The 17520-nt window shown below is 44.0% G+C and overlaps 1 protein-coding gene across 6 annotated transcripts in view; it reads left to right on the top strand.

The window, feature by feature from the left end:
* The window catches only part of TULP4 (TUB like protein 4), a 144057-nt gene extending 127211 nt beyond the window's left edge, over positions 1-16846 (top strand). For all 6 annotated transcript variants that reach the window (XM_085055770.1, XM_085055765.1, XM_085055766.1 and 3 more), the window contains 8 exons: positions 1945-2169; positions 4100-4334; positions 4826-4970; positions 5518-5662; positions 6921-7014; positions 8385-8528; positions 12020-14610; positions 16322-16846. In XM_085055770.1, the coding sequence (XP_084911896.1) occupies positions 1945-2169; positions 4100-4334; positions 4826-4970; positions 5518-5662; positions 6921-7014; positions 8385-8528; positions 12020-14610; positions 16322-16438 (3696 nt within the window). In that variant the 3' untranslated portion in view covers positions 16439-16846. The remainder of the gene's footprint in view (positions 1-1944; positions 2170-4099; positions 4335-4825; positions 4971-5517; positions 5663-6920; positions 7015-8384; positions 8529-12019; positions 14611-16321) is intronic.
* Positions 16847-17520: the final 674 nt, after the last annotated feature.

Raw genomic sequence — 17520 nt, 5'->3', positions numbered from 1 at the left:
TAGTGCTGTTGTCAGGCTGTCATACAGTAGATGTGGCAGGTACCTACCTTGTGCCAGTGCCTTTTCAATTGCATTTATTTTGTAAGCAGCATGAACTGTCTCATTGCTGCCAGACAGTGTGAGGGCCAAGCCACACTCACAAATCATGAAAGTACCAATCAGTAGAGAATACTTCATGTGACCTCTCATCAAATTTAAGGCTGTATCCCACAGATTATGGTTATGACAAGCCATGTAGTAATTATTGATGGTACACCAAGGATTTCTCAATTCTTTTGAAGTTCTCCACTATAAAATGCATTTAGCAATTTCTGTGAAAATCACACGGTTCACATGTTGCTGCTTTCTATTTGCATATCAGTCAGCCTGAAGATTTGTGCCTTGATGGAGGTGTGTGTGTGGTGTTGCCTAGATGTAATTAAAATGAAGCTCCTTCATTCCTCCTACTTTAAAACCAGTATTTTCCTTGAAATTTAAGTCTAGGATAAGATGTAGGGAAGATCTCTTCTGTGAAAAAGTTTTTTGTTCCAGTGCTTTATCTTGGTGATAAGCATTGATACAGTGTTATGCCAGCTACATTTTGCTTCATATCATTCATATAAAAACATCTTTTCCCAGTTTCTTGCCTATAAGCATCTTGAGTTTGTAAATGGAAAGGAAGCTTTTCCTCCAGACTAGATTAATAACTTCTGGGCTGATCTAATGCTGCTATCTGGGTTCCTTACTGCTAATAGAGGAATGAATAAAAGCTATTATTGGTGGTGTCTTGACCCTGTCTTCTTGTTTGATGCATGTTGTGAGAAGATATTCCAAAGATATCCTGACCTTTCAGTAAATACAATTCATAATTTAGATGAAAAACATGTTTGCTTAAACTTCTGAGTGTCACAGATTGTGAAAACAAGGAAGACCTTCACAGGAAGGAGTGAATCTTTTGTAGTTCACTGATCACAGCCTGCTGTATAGTATTCTTCATGGAGTTAGAGTTTCATTTCACTCTGTGTTGTTTATTTGCACAGATGTAGCAGATGGAATTGAAATACCACAGGGTATGTGTATAGAAGCAAATACAGGTGCTTTGTAACACAGAAAGCAAGAGATGGCAGGTGGATGCAACTAACTCTTAAGAAGGGCAAAAGTAATGGTGATAGGGCAAGAAGAGGTCACAACAGATTGGTACTTTACATGAAAAGATGAGATTTAGAAGGGAAGTTTAGGGAGCTCCTTGCAAGCAGGAAATAAGTGTCCTAAGCAGCAGTGTTTGAGTTGTTTATCATTGTTCTGTTCCACATTGTGACATTTAGTACCAGTTGGCCCACTCTTTCTATTTTTACTGTCATGATTTAGACATTTCTGAGTGCAGACAAGTAGAAGACAAAAGGCCATTCTTTGTTGTGTTCCTGGTGCTCTTTCACGGTTCAGTTCCTCTGGGAGTAGTTCAAAAGAGACGCTGTGCAGCAGAAGACTGGGCACAAGACAAGAAAGCTGATTGGGTTTTCACCACTTGTTTTTTAAGAGTCTCTGGGCATATAATTTAACTTTTCATTTGTACAATATGAGCTGTTACCAGTGGATGAGGACTGATTAGATGACTGAATAAGTAATTTGGATAGGGTATCAAAAGATCCTGCTTTTCAATACTGTATGTCTTTAAAATCACTTACCCTATCTAGGTACTGAATTTGGTAGCTGATTCCTTGTGTGAAGAGCTTCAAGCATTCTGAGTAAAAAGCACTCTGTAAACATCAACTGCTGGTTTTGATGATTTCAGATGTTCACATTCTTCTCCTTCTGTGGGCAGTAGTGGGCACTTTTAAGTTTCTGGAAGACTTAGGGTAATGTGACTGATGCTGAATTCATGTGATCACTTGCTGCACAACCATCTTGGCAAAAGATCTTTTACACAAAATCTTTTGAAGTTGTATCCTTTTGCTCTTCATGCAGCGTCCCATCATCTCGATCTGTTGGGGTCACAGGGACTCCCGGCTGCTCATGGCTTCTGGACCCGCGCTGTACGTGGTCAGAGTCGAGCACAGGGTCTCCAGTCTGCAGCTGCTGTGCCAGCAGACCATCGCCAGCTGCCTGCGGGATGACAAGGATATCAGCAAGCTGACCCTGCCCCCTCGGCTCTGCTCGTACCTCACCACTGCCTTCATACCAACAATCAAGGTAAGAAGAAAGTGATTAATGTATTGTGAAGAGGAAAGTGTTACTAGATTTCCTCTCCACGGTGCTGCTAAGTGGCAGTGGCTGAATTGTAAGGTTTTGTCACTTTTAAAGCATTCCTGTCCTCTACAAGAACCCACTGATGCGTTTGGTGCCTATTAAAAATCTGAAAAGAAGGCTCACACATGCTGATCTGCATTATTCCATGGAGATGGCCTTTCCAAGTACATGACAAGGATAAAATATGCTGGTGACTCACAAAGACTTCTGAAGCAGCTCATACTGGTTGATAATACTGTGTTGTGGTTACAGGAGGGATTCATGGGGTAAAACTCTTGTCTCCCTACATATCACAAATACTTACACTGCCAGGAAGGTTAGACTTAGGACCTGGGGCTGCCCAGACATTTCTACTAACAGAGAATTCTGCTAATCTTACTGCTCCAACAATGGTATGGAAAAATTAACCAGATATCACACCTTTTCCTGTACCACAAGCAGAATCATCTGCACAACCCATCTGTTTCATGGTTTTGCCTTCAGTCACATCTTGGGATTTCCAAGCTGTTTATCACAGCCTATGAACCAGAGCATTAGTGGATAAATGCTTGACATTCAATCATACATTTTTGTGATTTTTTTGTGTATGTGTTACAACAGTCTCTTTTAAGCCAGAGGTCCTTGTTAAAACAGTGCAGAGCTAGAACAACTAATTTGAAATCAGTGGGGCTGGCCCAGCTTAAATGAGAGCAAATTAACACTACAGAATAATAATTTTGCATGGTTCCATTTGGGTACTGCTAATCAGGGCAGTTTGTGCAACTGTAAATAATTTCATTTGTCATAGAAGAATACAGCCTTGCTGTAACCATAACTCCTGGATCTCCAAAGATGCAGAGCGTTTGTCAGACCAGTGGTTTCCAGTTCTTTCTAGTTCTTTTCATCCTTCTCCCCACAATGCTTTCCATGTTGTTCTGGAGCCACCACTCTCTAGAGCATCGGTAACAATTTCCTGGCTGTCAGGGAAGGCAGGGGAGAGGATGAGGTGGGCTGGATGAAGGCAACAGTTTGCTGTAGCAAGTCTGGGAGCCCTGCTGGGGATCACAGGGCAGTTCAGGGGCACATCATTGCCAACAGCCCTTGTGTCACCTCCTAGAGGGGATGCTGGGGTGCAGAGCAGTTGTGGGACTGCGTAGCTGAGAGGTGGAAGTGAGGTTTCCAGAAGCCTCATGCCTTTTGTGTTTCTGGAGCCTCCTCAGCACTCATAGGCTATATTGTCCTAGGTAAAAGAAGTCCTACTGCTTTAGGACTGAGTTTTTAATGGATTAATACAGTGTGCTGGCAAGCAGGGCTAAGTAACCCACCCTGAGCTTTGCCCTTGTATTTCTCTACATGGCACACAAATAGGCCCTCAACAAGGGTGGGACATGTGCTTGGAAGTGATACAAGAAGGACAAGCTTCTTTCATGTTGACAGCATTGTAGTGTAGTGGCACAGCATTTACCAGTACTAACCAGGAATGGGATCTGAGTGTCCAGGTTCACTTGGAGGGCCTGCAGGAGACAAGATACTCTGATACCTGACTTGACCACATTCCCCAAGTTCAAAAAGAAGTTTCTGATAAGAGCTGGAACTTGAAGACAGGTTTGTTGTCTAATTCAGTGCTCTGACCACTGGTTCAACCTTCCTTTTTGATGTAACTAGTTTAAATTTTTGTTTTCTGTGTGCTTTTGACCTAACTAAATAATACACAGCCACTCTGTCCTGCATGTGGGTCCTGCATAACTCATGAAGTAACCTATATTAATCTTCACCTGCCAAATTAGAGTTGGGTTCAAGTTCAGTTAGTTGTGTTGGGATTAAGTCACCACAGAAAAAAACCCCAACCAATAACCTGTAGGAAACTTTCTCTTTCTTTCTCTGTTTAATTAAGCCTCCAATCCCAGACCCAAACAATATGAGAGATTTTGTCAGCTACCCGACAGCTGGTAATGAACGACTTCACTGCACGATGAAGCGGACAGAAGATGACCCAGAGGTCGGTGGTCCATGTTATACTCTGTACTTGGAATACCTTGGGGGACTGGTGCCCATCCTGAAAGGACGCCGTATCAGCAAGTTGCGGCCAGAGTTTGTCATCATGGATCCTAAAACAGATGGAAAAGCAGGTAGAATTGAATTGTTGCTCTGTATAAAAATGATTTAGCAATACTTTGGATGTTAAGTGTTCAAGCATTTAAAAAAAATATATATATGCAGCATGGATGGTGGCACCTAATATTTTTTTCTGATGTGAAGAAAATCTTTAGCGTGACCTAGAAGCTTCTGAAATTATACCATGCTCCCTTCTGTTTTACAAAAGAGAACTTCTTGTATTCTGAGTAATGGAAAATAGATTGCTAATTAGCAGAAAGTATTCTTTAGTCTCAATTTCGAAGCCAGTTGAATGCTATTCATCCCTCTGAATCATGTTCACTTGAGTTCAAACCATTGGAAATTTGGAGTTTGAAGGCATGAGTGAAGAATATTTAATTTTTCTCTGCACAGTTTTATTTCAACTGCTGCCTGTGGATCAGGTTTATGCTTCTGATGACTGAGAGTTATAATTTATACCAGTTTTCGAAGCAGCACTTAAATTTTCTGGGGCCTGTCTTGATAGATGAAATCTATGGAAACAGCTTGATTTCCACTGTGATTGACAGCTGCAACTGCTCTGACTCCAGCGATATCGAACTCAGCGATGACTGGGCAGCAAAGAAGTCTCCAAAAATCAGTCGAGCTAGCAAATCACCTAAACTCCCCAGGTAATAGCTTCTTGGATATTTCTTCTTCTTTTTCCGCAAGAGGCCTCCCTTCCTTCCTTCTTCCCTTCCTCTCCTTACTTCCCTCTCTTGACACCTTATAAAATTAAAAGCAAACTCCTTTGGGCACAGAGGAATTCTCTATGAGATTGGGGTCCTCTGCAGTGTGCAGTTCTGAGGTGATCTCAGAGACTGGCATAGAGTTGGACTTGGGGGAAGATTCTGGGACAAAATAATTGAAAACAATAGGGCACAACTTCTCCCCAGGCAGTCTCAAAGAAAAATTTTATAAACTCTCTCTGACAGAATTGCTGTAAACTTTGTTAGATTAATTAGAAAGCATCCAGCCTGAGTTACTGCAAGTGTGTCAGATCTTCTGTATCTTTAAATTTTACTCATAATTCTCCATCCTGTAGGCTCTGTAGTCTTTATTAGTCACTTCAAGGACATCCTACCAGCTGTCTTCTTTTAGCATCTTAACATTCAAAGACCTGAGTTTTGTGTGTTTTAGCTTGCCCATTGATGGTTCTAACTGTTGCTTTACCTGCAGAATCAATATAGAAGCTCGCAAATCTCCAAAGATGTCACGAGCTGCACCGGAGATCTCAAGATCGCCAAGGTTACCAATAAGGAAACCCTCTATTGGTTCACCAAGCCTGACACGAAGAGAGTTTCCTTTAGAAGATATTACTCAGGTATTGTGCACATTGTTACCATACCTGATTCAAATGCATTTTTTTTCAAGAGGCAGTAAGTTGTGATAGAGATTTAATGATCACCAAATTAAGTTTTCATTAAATTACAATAAGTAGATGGAACAACTAGAGAATTACATCTTCCCATTCAATATTAGTATTCAGAAGTGCAACAGAGTATCAGGTGTTGTTTGATAAGTCCCAGCACCACTTACTTTTGTCAATGTGAATCCATATGAGCAATTTTATTCTAGGTGATGTTGTTGGCTGTCTGAAAGGGTATGTGAAAACACTCCATCAGTTTCTCAGACCTTTCTTAATGCCACCACAATTCTGTGTTTTGCTGGGGATTGCAGAGATAAGGAAATGTTTGTTTCAGAGGACCACATGTTCTGTTTCATAATTAATGTGAATCAGTCTTAACTGGAAAGAAGGAAGGAAGGAAAGGAATTACCACTTTGCGCTCTTTGTGGTATTCATGTCCTCTGGGTAAATGAAACTTAACAGGCTGCAGAACTGTCTGGGTTGTATATTTCATTAATAGCAGCCTGTGTTCCTTTAATTTTCTTTAGTTTGGTTTGGTTTTTTCTGGTTTTGTTTCACTTTTTCCTTTTATGAAAAAGTCTGGAACAGTTAAATGGAGATAGGACCAAAAGCCCTTTGAATAGAGCAGAAGACCTGAGGCTTAGATCCTGCTCCCAATATTGGGAGCATAACTCCTGGCCTTTGAGAACAATCTATTGGTCTTTCAGACCCATAATATGTGTACCATGGCAGCAGTGGTTTGGGAAGTGGCTTTAGGAGCTCCAGGGGAATATATGTTTGTTGTTATGAGTAATTAATTTCTGTCTTGTTTATTGTTCTATAAAGTGATTAATGAGCATAGTACCAAGGGGCAGGGTGTATCACTGTCTGAAATACAGAATAGCTGTGCTCTTGCTGGGCAGGAGCAGCAAGTGCCTGAAAACAGACCTGTTCTCACCAAGCAGACATCGTGTTGTTCAGATCTTTAATAGCTTTTATCACCCTGTGGCTGTTGCATACATCATTTCTGATGGTGTTCAGATACCAGAATGAGTCTTCTTAATGACTGGGTAAAACAGTTGCTACGGAGGCACTTTAGGCTGTTTCAATATGATAAAAACAAGAGAAGCTGAAATTGCATTATCACTTGCAATAGCTTGATTGCTCTGCAGTTTTTTATTAGAGCTTCATACAGATTTTATCAGGTAAAAATGATCTTGTTTTTGTTTTGCAGCACAACTACCTTGCTCAGGTCACATCTAATATCTGGGGAACCAAATTTAAAATTGTGGGTTTGGCTGCTTTCCTACCAACTAACCTTGGTGCAGGTAAAAGTAAACTCTGTTGATTTTTTTGCATGTCAAGGTCTTTCTAACAAACAACAAATTTATGCAGTGAGTTTTTTTTTTTTTAAGTGATCAAAAGGCTTGTTTAACAAAGCAGTTATTTTCTGTGGACAGTGGGAATTAGATTTTATGAAATTCACTGTAAATAAAGGAGATTAAAATCTATAAATACGATAATGAGATGATCAACAAAATGCTAAAAGTCTCACTTGTAATAAAATGGTTAATTAACATTTAAGCCCAGACCTTTATTTTTACAGTTTATTTGAACAAAACCCACGTAATTAAAAAAGTTTTGCAAGAGGACTATAAAAATAATAGGCTTTAAGTTACTATAATAGAAATGCTTTTAAAAGTCAGATTTTTATAGTCATTTAGCTACAAATTATTCAAAAAAGCTATTACAGCCTCATGCTCAAGATTTTTCAAGTCAGTGCAGAGGCTGATTACATAGTTCTCCTGCTGGAGCATCAGTAATCTGGTAGCCTTCATTAAAAGCAGCTTTGCCTAGTCCATCAACCTTTTTCTGAGCAGGCCAGTTCTGCCCAGATAGTCCTGCTGGAAGGAAGAAGGTTGGGTAAAGAACAGGGTACCAACTTAGCAGAACTGAGCTCTGAATTGAAATATTAACACAGGTATAGCAGTTAAATGAGCTCTTTAAAAAACTTATTTTGTCCTGTGTTGCATTATATAGTTGGGTTAGGAGTACATGAAGATGCCCTGAATGCAGAATCAGATGGATATAACCTTTTGTGGCTATATTGACTGCTACCAGCAGTTGAATGACCACAGTTGAATTCAACAGAGTTGAATTCTCTCACTGAAGGTGGCAGATAGGTAGGGAAGGATGTAAGTGTGGAGTAAATGAATAGTGATACTTCTTTGAAACGTTCTCCCAGTCTCCAGTGGTTTGGGTGCCAGGGACTTCCTTAGCCTGGAGGGATTTTTTTGTATGTAGTAATCTTCAACAGATTTCCTTCTGAGAGCTCTCTAGTTCTCCCCTAAAGTAATATAAGTTGGTAGCATCCTGTGGTGAAAAGTTCCAAAAGTAGAATGGAAAAAAATATTTTCCTTCCATAAAAATAGATGTGAATACAAGATGAAGTAATTAATTATTTAATTACAGAGATGCTGCTTCCATTTAAAGAGAAACAGCTGAAAGCAACAATCTCTTTTATTCCATTTATGCAAAGTGCTACATAGTGATTTGAAAAATAATGGCTTGCCCATGCACATGTATACAGTAAATAAAAATATTCATAGCACTTCTGTCTGCTTTGAATTGCTTCTTCCTTAGCTTTATATGCTATTTGTGTGACACTTTTTTGTTTCTTGTTATATTTTTTCTCTAGTAATATATAAAACCAGTTTGCTGCATCTGCAGCCCAGGCAAATGACCATATATCTCCCAGAAGTGCGGAAGATTTCAATGGACTACATTAACATGCCTGTCTTTAATCCAAATGTTTTCAGCGAAGACGAAGATGATTTACCAGGTGAGGAGGAGCTGGAGGGCTGCTATGTTATGGGTTAAGCTGGATGGAGGTCAGGTCTGTTGTGTCATGGTCCCCTCTGGTAAACACACAAGTCAAAATCCTTTAGTCTAATGGGGTCCTGTGGAACTGAGTTAGAATAAGGCTAATACGTATTATGGGCATTGTTTTCTAAAATATGTGGAAAATATAATCCATAAAAAGCTACTGAGTTTCAAGTTCATTGGGAAATTAGTCATCTGCTAATTCATCTTAGTTTGCTAGTAATTCTCCACAAACTGAAGCCTTCCATTCTTGCATCTTGATAGGACAGAACTGTAATGTGTTGGAAGCCCAAACAGGTTGTTCTTGAAACCTGATTGCATCAGCCAGCTGATAGGAGCTTGGCTTGGAGGGCAGGTTCCCAGAAAACTCAGCCAGCCTTTGAGAAGTGATAAACGCTCATTTGGATTTTTATCATTACTAAGAGGCTAAAGTAGTACAGTAGTCAATAAACAAAGCAGGGTCAGGAGGAATTTTTCACTTCACTGAGATGTAAGGTAGCAGAAGATTTAAGCAGTGCAGGGAAGGCTTGGGTGCAAGTGATGTGATGTGGGAGGTAAAAGGACTGGAAGTACTCAGGACCTCCTCCAATCAAAACAAAAATTATTATGCCAATACAATTAAGCAATAATAGAAACTACAATAAATTAATAAATCTTCAGAATTTTCATATCACTGAGGGATTCCTGTTGCCAGGTCACAGGTTTTTGGAACTGTGGACATTGCTGTCATGCCAGTACCCTTTAAAGAGGAAGGAATTAAAGGCTTGTGCTAGAGTCTACTGAAATAAATGAAAATGCTGTCAGTATTTCAGACCAGGGTTTCAACTGCTGACAGCACCAAAGCTTGTGTCTGACCCAAGTATCAGAGTAGTCCTCCTGGACTTCTAAAGAAATACTTGTATGTTTAAAATAAAGCCCATTTTTTTCACAATCTGGGGGACTTGACATGCTTAATTTCTGTCTACATAATATTCAGCTGTAGTATCTGAAGAAAATAATAGAGACATTGGTGATTGTATATATATTATTAATAGGAAGCACTTAACATTTGCTATTACGAAACGTGGTCCAAGCTGTCAGAATGTAATATAAAAACTAAATAGAAAAAAGTTAATATGAAGTTTTCACATCTCTTCCTGAAAATTGGGTTGAATCTGCAGTAAGAGATGAAATGCTACTCATAATTGCAGGTGCACCACATAAATGGAGAGGAAATTGCTAGAGACTCTTGTAACAGCTCTTTGAGAAGGCTAGTAAAAGAAACATACTACCTTGTCCTCTTGCCCACTTTTTCCTTTCTGGTTTCTTCTGAAAATCAATTTCTGATTTAGTAAATGGTGGCTACTTAAATCTTCAAAAATGTTTTTGGGGATATCCTTTCTTAAAACCTGCATATAAAGGAAAAACAGTACCATATACTAAAGGAAAATATATTGCAGGGTAAATAATGATTACATGAAGGATAAAAAAAAACTTAGTAGAAAGCTGCCCTTGGAAAGTGGAATGTTCATAGTGAGGTACACTTGGGATGGGTGTTTTTTAATGTAGTCAGTAAAGATTTGGCAAGACAAATGCACAGTGAATTGATTTAACTTACAAAGTATGCAAACTAATCAATTAAAAAACACTGGAGAAATGAAGAAAACATGGATTTAAACACTTAGGAGTATTAAGCAACACCACAGCAAATGATATTTTGTTGGGTAAGGCAAAATGACAGTAACATTTGGGGTTGCTCAAGCCAAGCTAACAATTAGACCTCAGGCTCTGGCAGCTATATTGCTAAGCCTGCAGGCATCAGGGTGAAAACATGGCCTGCCAGCCAAGCACAGAACCACGCTGCCTTAGGGTCAGTTAAGTTTAGCTGTTGGTGTTCCTCTAAAGGCATGAACAGAACTACCATAAGTATTTGCCAGTGTAGCCACAGTCCTATCTGTACACCTACCATGTTCATGACTGATGCTGATAAAAGCCTAATGTTATTGAAAATGTTACTACACAGCACATGCAGACGACTGGAATTTTAATTAGAAATTAATTAGGAACTGGGCAATATTTGGAGGAATCCTGACTAATGGATCTCTTACATGATCTGGTTTTGCAAATCAGAGGTCTCCACAGAATTTGACACACTTAAAGGATCCTGGATATGATCCTTTTCTAGATCCTTTTCTCTTGTCTCGTCTCCTTTCCTTCCACAAACCTACTGATACCACTCACTTAGCATTTTGTGGGATTTTTTCACTGGAAGTTAATAAAAAAGAAAGAACTTGCAATATTCTTGGGAGTTCTAATACAGTGTTTACTGCTTTCCCTCTTTATTCTCTTTTGTTTCGTCTTGACTTCTGCACCTCTACTTGGATCCAGTGTCTTCATTTTCCTCCTCTAGCTCATCAGTGGTAGTTCCTGTTGGAATCAACCACTTCTTGCAAAAGGAACTGCAAACAATTGAGCACTCTTCACGCTTCTGCTCAAAATCATGAGAATTGCTTCTTGCCACACTGTTCTTTTTTCAATGCCACCACATGTGGGAAATTTTTCCTAATACGTATCTATATGTATGCTTCTTTGCACATTTCAGATTGCTGCCTGTCCAAACATTGATGCCACAGTCACCCTGACTACAGCACCCACTTCTTGAATCTTTTTGGCTTCCCATCTATTTCTTCACATCTTCTCTTTACAAATCTTCTAAGAACTTGTATAAGTTTTCTCTGCATTTAATTCCATCATGTTCCTCTCTCTCTGTTTGAGCTTCCTTCCTTTTGCATTGCTGGTTGGTTTGTCACCTGCTATACTCAACTTTTCCCAGCTGTTGTCTGTGTTCTCTAGCTCTCCCAAGCTCATTGCATCTAGGAACCTTACACTAGATCTCATACAGTAGTGCCTTCAGTGCAGGTCTTCAACCTTCTTTTTCTTAGCCTCCACTTCTTTTGTTTGTTTGCTTGTTTTGTTCAATTGTTTGTTGATGTATTTACTATCAAAAGTCCCTCCCTGAAAACTAGTGCTTCCTGATTGAGCAAAAGTTGTATTGATTTGAGCAGAAGCAGTTAAAACTGGATGATGAGTGAGTGCTAATTCATATCGTGACAGTCCATGGGGATGGCAGGGTAGGGTGAAAGCACGCTCAGAACTTGACCTCTGAAGTGTCACTCCCAAGAGGTGGCTTTATATTTGATCACCAGCTGTTACCAGTAGCTCGTATGCAATGGGAGTCAGGGGAGACGGCCTGGCCTTCGTGTTCCCACTGAGGTCTGATCCACGGGCTTTGGGAACGGGCAGCAGCCCCTCCGGACACAGCAGAGTCCGAATGGTAGCAAGTAGCTTAAAAAGCCCTCCGTGACTGGGCCAGCCCCGCAGCCCAGGCCTGGCCGCGGCCTGGGAGGGATGGCTGGGGCGGGAGAGGAGGCCGGGGCGGCGGTGACGCTCTGTGTTTGCTGTCCCTTGCAGTGCCCGGCGCCCCCGGCGCGCCCGCCAGCAGCCCGCCCTGCACCGTCAACATCCCCATCGCGCCCATCCACAGCTCGGCGCAGGCCATGTCGCCCACGCAGAGCATCGGCCTGGTGCAGTCGCTGCTCGCCAACCAGAACGTGCAGCTGGACGTGCTGGCAAACCCGCCGGCCGAGGCGGGGGGCGAGGGGCCGGCGCCCTTCCCGGGCGCTCCGGGCCGCTTTCCCGGCCCCGGGGCGGGGGCGCTGGCCGTGGGGGAGCTGGGCCGCCCCGCCCCGCCGCCGCCGCCGCTCGCCCCGCCGCCCCCCGCGCCCCCCGCCATCGCCCTGGCCGACCTGCGGGACCACGGCGACCGCGAGCATGAGCCCCCGCCCAAGGCCAAGGCCCCGCGGCCGGGGCCGCAGCTGGTGGAAGGGGACGCCGTCATCTTCGGGGCCGCTCAGGAGCTGCAGCTGAACAAGATGAACCCGCCGCCCCCCTACCCCGGCACCATCCCCGCCGCGCCCGCCCCCGCCCTGCCGCCCCCGCCCGGGCCTCCGCAGCCGCCCCTCGATCTCTGCCTCAAGAAGGGCGAGTTCTCCCTCTACCCGGCGGGGCACTACCAGACGCCCCTGGGGTACGAGCGGATAACGACGTTCGACAGCAGCGGGAACGTGGAGGAGGTGTGCCGGCCTCGCACCAGGATGCTCTGTGCCCAGAGCACCTACACGCTGCCGGGCCCCGGCAGCTCCGCCACCTTGCGCATCACGGCTGCCGAGAAGAAGATGCAGCAGCCCTGTGCCAGCGCCACCTTGAACCGGCTCACGGTGCCCCGTTACTCCATCCCGACCGGGGACCCGCCGCCCTACCCTGACATTGCCAGCCAGCTGTCCCAGGGCAGGAGCGTGGCGCAGAGGCTGGACAGCAGTATCATTCACGCTACTCTGCGGAGGAACAGCAGAGAGGCAGCCCTGAAAATGGCTCAGCTGATGGATGGTCAGAGAGCCACCTTGCAGCTTCCCCCCAAAGCCAAGAGCAACATTGTGTCGGCACAGTACCAGCAGAGAGTACCCACGGCCTTGTACACCTGCAGCCAGTGCAGCAGTGGCGGCGCTGGCAGCAGCAGCAGTGCAAGTGCTGGTGGCGTGGGCAACATAGCTAGTGCCAATGCTGGTACCAGCACTTCCAGTATTGGTGGCATGAGACCTGATCTGAGCACGGGGAGTGGCTCCCAACACAGCTCTGTCATTGCTCACTCTGTCAGTACTTCGCCTCTGGCCTCCCAGTCCTCCTACAGCTTGCTGAGCCCGCCTGACAATTCCCGTGACCGAGCGGATTATATCAACTCCGCCTTCACAGAGGATGAGGCCCTTTCTCAGCACTGCCCGGTGGAGAAATCAGTGCGGCATGTACCTGTGTCCTTGACAGAGGCTACCCTTAGTGTAAAACGGCCACCGCCGTACCAGTGGGATCCTATGGTGAGCGAAGAGATATGGGTTCCTCAGGAAAGGACATCTCAGAGCTCAGTGCCCAACCCTCTAAAACCTCCTCCGCTCATCATTGGTCAAGCTCAACATCTGGATATGTCTCGAGTGCCATTTGTTTCCCCCAAGTCTCCAACCAGTCCCACTGCCACATTTCAGACGAGTTACGGGGTTGGAGTACCTTACCCAGGAAGCTACAGTGCCCCACCCCTTCAGGGAATGCAGGCCCCCTGCTCCCCCAAAGAAGCTCTGGCCCCAACACAGTTTGCACAGCAGGAGCCCACAGTTGTGCTTCAGCCAGGTTATCCATCCAACCTCTCCTATTGCCCATTGCCACCCATGTACCCAGGAAGTAGCACTTGCTCTAGTTTACAGCTGCCACCGATCGCCTTGCACCCGTGGAACTCCTACAGCGCCTGCCCACCCGTACAGAACCCCCAGGGCACCTTGCCCCCTAAGCCACTCCTCGTGGTGGAGAAGCCGGTGATGTCTCCCCCACCAGCAGAACTGCAGGGCCACGTGGGTACAGAGGTGATGGTGGAGACGGCTGACACTTTCCAGGAGGTGCTCTCCTTGACAGAAAGCCCTGTTCCTCAAAGGACAGACAAATTTGGCAAGAAGAGCCGGAAACGCCTGGACAGTCGAGCCGAGGAAGGAAACGTGCAGGCTATCACCGAGGGCAAGGTCAAAAAGGAGGCAAGGACACTGACTGACTTCAATTCACTGATAGCCAGCCCTCGGCTGGGAAGGGAGAAGAAGAAGGTCAAGAGCCAGAAAGATCAGCTGAAGTCCAAGAAACTGAACAAGACAAATGAGTTTCAGGACAGTTCAGAGAGTGAGCCGGAGCTTTTTATCAGCGGAGATGAACTGATGAACCAGAGTCAGGGCAGTAAAAAGGGTTGGAAAACCAAAAGGAGTTTGAGGACAGCCAGTGAGCTGGATGAATTCAAGTGCCGGAAGGCCAGTGAGAAGGAGGATGGGAGACTGGGAAGCCAAGGCTTTGTGTATGTGATGGCCAACAAGCAGCCACTGTGGAACGAGGCGACACAAGTCTACCAGCTGGACTTCGGAGGGCGGGTGACCCAGGAGTCAGCAAAAAACTTCCAGATTGAGCTGGAAGGACGACAGGTAGGAAGGGGGGGGCACACATTTGCTGGAATGGGGGCCAGGGTGTGGGAAAACTATGCCAGGAATAAGCTGTCTCTCGTGCTGCCAAGTGCCTTCTGCTTATGCCAGCTGTTCTGTGAAAAAAAAGCTTTGCTATGTGGTTGATCAGAAACAGCTGTCAAAGGTGTAAGTTCAGTATGGAGGGTGAGGTTCAGCTGTAAAGTAAATATACAAAATATGTTTGATCTTACTGCAGTCAGACATGAGAACAAGGGCCTCCATTAGTCTTGCTAGCTCCCACTGGTGAAGGTTTTGTAATAAACACAGCAGCTCTTCACAGCAGTAGCTGCACTTGCCATCAGTGATGGTTGTGGATGGCAGCTAATTGAGTGAACACTGCTCCTTTCTCGCCCTGCTCACAGAGGTTAGCCAGTGAGCAGGTAGCTAAGGCAGTTAGGTTCCCTCCATGTCAAAATTTCCACTTGTGAGAAGCTACCAGGCCGCTGGGGCTGGCTCTTAGTGCTAGAGGAGGGAGACACCAACCCACCCCAGAACAAAGTGCTGCTGGGCCACTTTTGAGCCGCCTGTGGTTAGTTCAGTGGGTAGTTAAAAAAATCAAAATATTTAATTTTGAGTGGAGTGGTATGCTGCTACTACTACTACACCAAACCCAGGCTTTTAAGTGCTCCTAATTAGCAGGATGCTGGACTGAGATTGAGGAGACTCATTTATTTCCTTGTCCAGCTGTAAGTCACTTCTGGTTTACTAAAGATATCAAGGCTCTCAACTTCCTCTGATATAAGTTATCTTAAGATGTATCCAACATGCATGACTACTGGTAGTCTTTTGGTTTTGCTTGTATTGTAACAACAGCTCAGAGACAGCGATCAGAGCCATTTGTACCCCTTTCTTCTTCAGTTAAATAGCTGTGGACATGTGCCCATGGGCAGCTGTGCAAAATCACCCAACGACAGGTTTTGTTGGTGGAGTGTGGGGAACAAAGTCTGACATGACTTGGACAGACAGTCTCCATTCCAGCTCAAGGATCTTCTCTGTAGAGCAAATAAAATCTGGATTTCCAGTGAAGCAAAAGGAAAAAAAGCCAGTAATAATAGGCCAAACTCCAGATATTCCCTGTGGAGCAGCAACCTTACTAGTTTTGCTTTTACATTTCAAACAGCTCTCACTGCCCCTTTGCTAATTCATTCTCACTGTAATTATGTGCTAGTGAAGTTTATGCAGAGGGAAACAGAAGTGCAAAGATAGAACACCTTATCAGCTGTGAAATGCTAGCGTGAGAAAATTGGTTATTCCCCTTCCCTGAAAGCTCCTTTCTTTGAAAACAAAATCTGTATTCCTGATGGGCTGATGATAGGATATTTCCAAGGGAGAGGCTGATATTTTCCTGCAGGAAGCATGAAGCCGATGTACCCACATCTGCTGATACAATTGGTGACAAGCTACTTAAACCAATGCTGTATGCAGTCTAGCATATTTTATCAGTTTACTCTGTGGGGTCAAATACTGTAGTCAAATACTCTATACAGACCAGAAGCTCTCACTGTTCTTTGGCATGATACCCTGTTCTGTCAGTAGCTCCAGTCATTTTAACTGAGAAGGAGAGGTATTCATACGAAGGAGAAAAAAAAAGTCACTCTTACTATTCTCTGGTTCCTTTTCTGTGGTTCATTTTTTTGACCTTGTTCTCTTTTCCTCTTCCCCTGCTTCCCAGGTGATGCAGTTTGGAAGAATTGATGGCAATGCTTACATTTTGGACTTTCAGTATCCATTTTCTGCAGTGCAAGCCTTTGCTGTTGCTCTGGCTAATGTGACTCAACGCCTCAAATGAACAAGCAGAGACTGGAGAGAGAAAATTGCTAACCTTCTCATAATGTCCAAACCGGAAAATGTCAGGGCAGCCTGCTTTATGTGTGCAGAGATGCCTGGGAGTTAAGAAGGCAGTAAAACTGGAAAAGTCTCTTGGTGCCCACCAGAAGGGCATTAACTCTAATCAGTCATGGGGTGGAGGGTGGGGGGCTGTTTTCTGTTTGTTTGTTTGTTTGTTAGCTTGTTTGTTTTCCGGTTTCTTTTTCTTTTTAAGCGTTGTGCTGGGTCTCAGAAAGAGCGAAGGGTTGAGAACCATTCAGTGTTACGTGGAGAAGTGTGGCTTTTGGCTTGTTGTGGTGGTTCTGCCGTGTGTGCTACAGTAGCTGGTGTAAGCTCATGGGGGGATTAAAACAGACTGCTCTTTTTGATAGACTGCCTTATCTCATGCTATTCTTTTTAAAACAGGGAACATAACTTTTTTCTGGTCCATTTTGTACTATTACTACTACTACTCAACTACTAAAACATCAGTGATAGCAGCAAAAAAAAGTAGAAAAAAAAGAAGCTATGATACTTGAAGACACGTGTTTCTTCTCTGATATCTGCTAATAACTGAGCACCACAGGTTCCAAGGAGGATTTTATATAGGTAAACATTTAATTTATAAACAGTGATGTATTATTCAGAAGAGAAAAAATTGTTGCCAGTGGGTGTTTGTCATGGTTTAGGAATGGTATTCCCCGGTTAAGTGTTCCCACCGAAGCACTCCAAGCCATGCACCACCCGCTCACTCCCCCTTCCGCTTTTCCCTTCCCGGTGATGGGATGGAGAGGAGAATTGGAGGCACAAAAGGTGAAGATCACAGGTAGAGATAAGAACGATTTACTGCAAACAGCAGTGAAATAAGAAAACAAACAGTAGCAATGTCAATAACAGAGTGCATGAGAAGCGAAGGATTTATACTCGAGTGCTCAGCACCGTGCTGCCACACTATGCAACCCGGATGGGACTCCTTCCCATTGGCCCCAGAAAATGATGGGAGGTGGTGTAGAATAACCTCTGGGTTCTAGCCATGCCGTGTCCTGGCTACTGCAAAAATTAACC

The sequence above is a fragment of the Lichenostomus cassidix genome, chromosome 3 (genome assembly GCF_008360975.1).
Source record: "Lichenostomus cassidix isolate B80296 chromosome 3, HeHo_3.0, whole genome shotgun sequence".
In the NCBI taxonomy this organism is placed as follows: domain Eukaryota; kingdom Metazoa; phylum Chordata; class Aves; order Passeriformes; family Meliphagidae; genus Lichenostomus; species Lichenostomus cassidix.
Note: the sequence above shows the minus strand (reverse complement) of the source record. Positions and strands in the feature narration are given on the sequence as shown.